Below are 7,305 nucleotides of genomic sequence, written 5' to 3'. Positions count from 1 at the left end.
ACTGGGAACGCAGCAGCAGGAGCGAGACGGACTCGCCGTTCGCCCCAACGTGTTGCTGATGTTCACCACGCAGCCTGCAGAGAACAGAGCAGAGAGAGATGATGGGCTGCAGAAGCAGCACCCAGAACACCCCAGCAAAAAGGTGCTTTGTTGGATGATGCTGGTTGGTAAAATCTGAATCTTGAAGAGATATCCAAGGAACCTTTCTCACCCGAGTCAAGCAAGGCTAAACCCTGCTCTGCTCTCTGCCAGGGATGGTATACATGCCTGCTTCTGTATTAAAAAGGACTTACAAAGTAAAGAAGACATTGCCCTCCTAATTTCTAAGTAGGAAAGTACCCAGATCTTCTGAGGCTACTAGCCGTGTGCTCTCACATCAGCGTGCCCCACTCCCGCGTCAGGCTAGAGCAGTGTTCAACCTCCCAGCTAGCAGAGCTGGGAGCTGGAAAGCACACAGCAGAGCCTGATGCCACACAAGGGTTCTGGTTCCTTCTGCAACCGTGACAGCTCCACCTAACGCTGCTACAGGCTTCTGGACCTGAGCTGGACAGCAGAGAACAGTAGAGGTTTCCCTGAACCTGGAGCAGGAGCAGCACAGCCTGCTCACCCAGCTGGCCGGTCAGGAGTACCTGGAGTGCTGCATGCCTGAGACAAACAGGGAGGAGACTTCACCTGCCACTGTCTATGGGGCAGCAAAGAACCATTGTCCCAACTCCCACCAGCAGCCCACGCCAGCCTGGCTGCAGAGCTCTGACAGCTTGTGTTGGATTATGCACGGCCTAGGGACTGTGACAGCAGCAGTCACTCCTCTGTGGGTGGCTCTGTCCTTCACCAAGACAAAATCTGTGCAGTGATGGTTTCAGATACACTTACAAACAGGCCCTTGAAATCCCACCAGCTATTTTTACAGAGAGGATTTTCACAGCCGTAGAGCAGGACATCCTTCTGCAGCTTGAAATTTCAGCTTAGAAACAAGTGGGTGGTTCTGCTCTCTCATTCCAGACCTTGGGGGGACTGTGAGAACCACTTGCTGGCTAAGCTACCTTTTGTAGTGAGATGGGGCCTGTTTAGTGGGTCCTTGCTTTCTGGGAACAGTATCTGAGCAATTGTCTCAATATAACTCCTTTCTGTCCTTACAGAACACACAGCTGTGCCAGCATTCTCCTACATGTGCTAAATAAAGTGCTTCAGAGTTCTGTTCATACATATCTCTTTTTTAAATATGAACCAAAGACCTTTAATAATACTGTTGTCTCATAGGATATCTAAAATGGCTGTTAATGACTCATTTATTCCACCAGTACCACTCTGCAATCATCTGTGAATTGAATAACATGAAGGGAGAAGATCCAGTTAGCCAAACATAAGCATTTGGTGGACTCTGGAGGCCAGGATTAGCTTGCCTGGTCTCCACTTGCTTTTTCTAAATGTAGCCTGGAGTCCAGTGTCGTATCTGCCAGCACTGCACAAAAGCCTCTGATCTCCTGGGATGTTTAAGATGGCACCTGCTGTGCAGGTGCCTGGACTGCCCCAAGAGTGGCCTGTACTATCAAATGCTTACACAGCATGTTGAATTCTGCTGTCTAGTTTGCCTGCATGCCTCAGACACCCTCCTTGGACTGCACAGGCATTTCTCAAAGCCCAGTCTGGGTCATGATTTTTACCTACATCTCTTCGCTGTGCTGCAAAAGCTTTCCCTGAGTCTTGCCGCACTGCCCAGCCTGTACCTTTAGCTCTGCGAATGAGGGGCAGGAAAGCCTTTGTCACCCACGGTGCCCCACAGGTTGACCTCTGCCACCTTCTTGTAGATGTCCAAACTTGCAAATTCCACCTCTCCGAAGGCTGAGATGCCAGCATTATTCACCAGGCCCCACAGACCTGTCAACAAGCACACGGGTAAAGAATGGGACAAGGAACAATGTCTCAAAGAAGCAGCTTTTCTTGTTGGTCAAAGTAACCCAATCCCTTGACAAAGAACTGGGCACTTTTATAGAAAAAAGTTGTAGACAAAAACTCAGCAAGGAGATATACCAGAAGTGAGGCCAGTGGAGCTTGTCTGGTGTGCCAGGGAGAGTGATGCAGTCACACAAGCGTTGCCTCCCTGGACATCTCTGCTAAGGTCAAATGCCCTCCTAAGGCTTTGTAGGGCTGGTTCTGGCTCATGCTCTTTGGCGCTTCCAGTTGGTCCCAGGTTTGTATTCATTCAGTGACATTATTATGGCTTCTGCAGTTTGGAGGGGTATGGACTTTCCCTCAATTTAAAAACAAACAAACAAAAAAGGAAGGAAAATAATGACCTTGGATTTCTAAGTCCCCTTCACAACCCTGACACACTGTTTTGGAGAATGCATGGTACTGATCTGCAGGGTCACGCCTGGTTAACAGCTCCTGTATTTCAGTTCAGGTATGTGGTTTCCCTCATTCCTAACCATAGCAGAAGACAGCAAAATTACAACCAACCCTTAAAAGTACCAGAATTTAAAAATTAACATCTTTTGTGCATGCAGTCCTGTCAAAATTAAATTGACTGCACTTACCAAAGGCTTCTGCACTGACCCTCTTACATGTCCAGGACTTGGGAGGTCACTGAGAACTTGGCCCTTCAAAGCAATTACTGCAGGAGTTCCAGTGGCAACTATTTGTAGTCCATACTTTGTGAATTTGTTGAAGCACAGAACTATGCAGCCATAAACTGCAGGAGGAACAAACAGAAGAGCTGTAACAAGGTAACAAGAGTTGTTCCTCATTAGATATCCTGCCATACAACAGGGCTATTTTTCACTAAGTACTCAGCTGGAGTTGGTGCCACTTTCCACTCCCTGACCTTCCTCTTGCCATCAATAACAAGCATAAGGCTAAGAAGGAGTCTTTGTGTCCAGGAAGCTCTGACATTGCTATCAAAAGTATCCACGTCATGCCTCCCTGTTGATATAACTTATCAAACCCGCTCTCAACATTTTTTGGGCTGCTTGCCCTGCCTTTGCTCCATAGCTTCCCTGCCCTGACGTATGAAAGTCTTTTGATAACTTCCAGCCTGTGTTTACTCACGGTCAGATAGTAACCCTGTATTGTACCAAACACAGCTCTCTAAGCAATTTGCAATATTCTACCGTTGCTCAATAAACACCAATGGAATTTATCCTCCTGATACATTTAAAAACACCAAGAGGCTCTTGCTAGACTGGCTCTGTACTCTCCCACTGGCCCTAGTAACCCTGCCCTGTTCCCAGCTAAGTTCATTTTCCCCGAAGGCTGTTGACCAGCCGTGTATAGCAGAGCAGAAGAGGTCACGTCCTGCCCGGTGATAACTGAACATTAACCACTCCCTCATGGTCTAACCCAGAAGGGATTTGCCTGTTACAGCTGCCACCATTCCCACATCTCCCAGCTCTCCCATGGTGATCCCAGCACACCTCTCTCAGGCAGTGGTGAACATTGCTCCAGCACACTCACCTGCAGCTCTATCCTCCTCCAGAACAACCCTTCCCCAATCCCTATGCAGGAGCTGTTTGGGGCAACAGCTAAATTGTGGCCTGCAGCAGAAGGCCAAGAAAACATCTTGCTCTTCTATCCTTACTTCTGGTTTTATTAACTCAAGTTCCTAAATGCTCCAGTCAGGTGGTTCTACTCCTCCTCTCCCCTGGATCCGTCGTCTGTCACTGCTGCACTTACTGAAGGTGCCAGCTTTAACGGGTCAAGGTAACTCTGAAATTCACACCTATCTGGCAGCCAGCACTGTGTCTCAGCCTGAATGGGGTTCCCTGTGCTGCTGCAAAGCAGGCTCTAATTGCCAGTGGGAGGGCCATGGGAACGGGGCGTCTGATGATGCGATTGCACCAGTCACAAGAAGCTCTGCAGAGCAAATTTGGCAGGGATTTAACGAAGACCACAAAAGACTTAAACTATCGGTCCCAAACTGACCTCTGCAGAGTACTCCTGATTCTACGTTTCTCTGCAGTGAGTTCCCATTTCTTGGGTTACAAGGTGAGCTTCAGGGAGATTCCTGAAGCCATTATGTACAATAGTTCATTCTTGGAATTTCATTGCTCACCGGTCAGGTCACACGTTCCACATGGAACAAAGCGTTGCTAGGTACCCAGTCACGGGGCTGTGTGCTGGACAGCGGGCTGTTTATTGAGCAGAGCCTTATCACTATGATTTCTTTTATGTCAACAATACAGTGGGAACTGCCTAAGACTGAAAACAAACAGGGGCACTCCTATCAAAATTAGTTTAGCCTTATGTACACAGCACAGGGAGAAGAAGTACAAATGTACAGCACAAGAACTGTTCTGTGCTGGCTCCTCTGAGGCCACACTCAGTGTGCAACAAGGACCTCTTGTGCAAGACACCTCAGCCTCTACAGCCTCTATGTTCCAGCACTTATTTTTTGAGCACTATTTATTGGCAAACCCCAAACCTCAGCCATGCTGACAGGCCTACAAAAAAGCCTATGCTATTTTGCATACTGTGCTGGGCCAAACAACTACAGGATAAGGCTCTGAAGAGCAGGAGGAACCAGTCCAACTTGCAGACCAAGGATGCAAAGCTTCTCTGTCCCTGCTACACACACAGTTTGGCAAACACTTCAGCATTTATAGAAGCAACAGAGCTGCTCCCTTACAAGCTTTCACTCAGTGGGAAATGGCTCTGTGCCACCACTGCTGTTGCTGGGCTCTTCAGGAAAAGTTTGAGAAGCTGTGAAATGTGTGATAAGGGCTGGGTGACTGTGTAGGAAGAAAAATCATGCAGAGAGAACATGTGTGGGACCAGAGCTGGTACAGAACTCGGTTACATTTCATATGCTTGTTTCAGGAGGAAAGCTGTGCTCACATAATTTGCATGAAATCAGCGCTGTTGTGATTTACTCGAACAAAGACAGGCCCCTGGCAGTCACACCCAAGCTTCAACAGGAGCAATCACCCTCCAGCTACATGACCCTTACGTCCCAGAGCCACAGATGTGAAACTTCAGTCCACCTGGGTCTACAGCTGCTGTCCACTTTGCTACTTGCAATGAGGCTGCAGAGAAACCTATGCAGGGCAAGAAGCCTCAGAACCTCACCGCGTGGGAAGAGGTTAGGTGGTGTCACACCAGGTCCCAACTGTAAGCTCACACCCCACAGCCAAACCACTTACAAGAAGGGAAGAAATATGCAGAAGACATTCCTATCTTCTTTCATATGCTCTTAGGGTCCGTGAGTTGGACTTGCACTCAAGGTGGCATGTGGATTAAGGTGGTCTTATGTCAAGCTCTCCCCGGATCCTGCCTCACATCACCTCTGGGATATTGCATGGCAAACGCAAAGTATAGAGCAACTTGGCTGAAGAATAATGCAGGTTTGGGGGCAGGTCAGTTTTGTGCACTCTGTTACACAGGCAGGTTGTACCAGCACAGCAGAGGTGACAGCAAGAAGCAACCAGGGCCTGTCACCTCTTCACTAGCAGGATCACTACAGAAAGGTCTGTGTGAGCCAGGCTGCAGCAGAAGCACCAGGAGGGGATAGGCTCCAGCCATCCTATGCCCTTTAAAGACACTCAGGGAGAAAGACATAGGCTCTTGTGGGCTTGCTGCCACTCATCACTTTTTACAAGATGTCGAGTTAGCGCCTAATCCTCCAGCCAGTCTTGGTCTTCATGTGGCTGGCATACCAACAAGACAATTCTCCTCACTGACATGGGTGCACCACTGCCTGACTGCCAGCCACGCACTGTCACAGGCTTCCAGGACTGTTAACCCTCTCTTGGTGGTGCAGAGGGGGAATGACCTGGCCAGTGCATGGCCTGCTCTGTAGGAAGGATTCTGTGAGCACAGCAAACAGCCAGCTGTCCTGGAAATACAAAGATGCCCACGTACCTTCCTCTGACTCTTTCAGGGTCCTCTTCACAAAGTCCACGGCCTGAGCCACCTCCTGGTCACTGCACACATCCATCTGTAGCACCTTCATGAGATCTGACTTCATGTTCTTCAGCTCCCTGGCTCCTTCTCCATCTTCATTCTATTCAGCAGAAATGGAAGCTGTCCCACTAAGATGGACAAGGTGCAGCTTGGGGCCAGGCATGTTCACATGGACAGAAAATACAAGCTACTGGAACTGCACACAGAAGTGTAAACCTGGTGCACAAATAAGCATGCAAGCCACACGAACCAGCACACAACCCATCTTCCTATCCCCTCCACAGCCCCTGTATCTGCACCAGTGGCCCACTGGTTCTGAAAGGCCACAAAGCCCCTCCTGTTAGCTCCTCACACAAAGGGTTTCATATCTGAAACACTGAAATACCATGCTACTGCCTCAGACTCCACGCTCTGCAGGTAACATGGCAAACACTTGTACAGAAATCAGAGTCAGATTTTCTAAGCTTAAAAGCAAAAGGCTGATTAGGCACAGTACTTGTGTCAGCCCAAAGTATTGACTGGCTTCTAATGAAATAGGATTGTCAGACCACTTTGAAAACAAGACAGCAGGGACAGCTTTGGCACGCCTAACAGCAAATAGTCTGATGCTACAGGATACAGCAGGAAGCATTTAGAGCTGAACCTATATAATATTATTAATAATAATAATTTGCTCTTACTACACATCAGAACAGGATGCACAGGAATACATGCACAGTGGAGATCTGCCACACAATGACATGATTACAGACTGAGGCACGAAAGGAGGAGGTTCTGGCTGAGGAAGCAAGAGCAAGGCTTCTTTTTCACACTACAGGTAATAAGAACATGACAGCTCTGCTTTCCTTTCCACCCTTTTTCTTTCTTTCTTTCCTCCTCCTCCTCCCCCCACTGCTATCATTAGAGATTCTGTTACTGTTGTGAGGGGGACTTTTGTTTAGTGAAACATAAATACAGCTCAAATTCCAAATTTTACCTGGTTGCTTCCAGACAGGATTGCTGCCTATGCCTTACAGCTTTGCTCAGGTGGTATGTAACAAATAAAAGTGAAAAGAGCACAGATTAGCCATGCAGTTCCACAGCAGGCTGAAGATTTAATTCACCAGACTACTCCTTGAATCACAGGCTCTGCCTCACTAGGGAGCAAGAAGTTATGAATCGTTGAGTCACCACGCCTGACTGCCACTCTTGCTTTAGCTCAATCCCAACTCCCACAGCACAGAGCAAACAAGGCGAGCAGCCCTCCCACAGTCACTGCTGAGCTGCCTCTGCAGCCAGGCTGATGTAAAAAAACTGTAACTCCTTAGTTTTTCTATACATAGCTCAGGCTATTTAACAGATATAAGTATATAACATCTCACCTCCACCTTCAGTGCAGTGAACAATGATGTGTAATGAAGGGAAAGA

The 7,305-nt window shown here is 48.1% G+C and overlaps 1 protein-coding gene across 1 annotated transcript in view; it reads right to left on the bottom strand.

Moving 5' to 3' along the window:
* Window positions 1-9: 9 nt before the first annotated feature.
* Window positions 10-7,305, bottom strand: part of LOC103768698 (D-beta-hydroxybutyrate dehydrogenase, mitochondrial-like) — a gene marked incomplete at both ends in the record, with an annotated part of 12,964 nt that continues 5,668 nt past the window's right edge. The window contains 4 exon segments of the mRNA XM_008935853.1: window positions 10-74; window positions 1,728-1,768; window positions 1,770-1,878; window positions 5,857-5,997. Of these exon segments, the coding sequence (XP_008934101.1) occupies window positions 10-74; window positions 1,728-1,768; window positions 1,770-1,878; window positions 5,857-5,997 (356 nt within the window).

Source organism: Merops nubicus, unplaced genomic scaffold, assembly GCF_000691845.1.
Source record: "Merops nubicus isolate BGI_N331 unplaced genomic scaffold, ASM69184v1 scaffold27452, whole genome shotgun sequence".
NCBI lineage: Eukaryota > Metazoa > Chordata > Aves > Coraciiformes > Meropidae > Merops > Merops nubicus.
The sequence above is the reverse complement of the archived record's forward strand: the minus strand, read 5'-3'. Positions and strand labels throughout refer to the sequence as shown.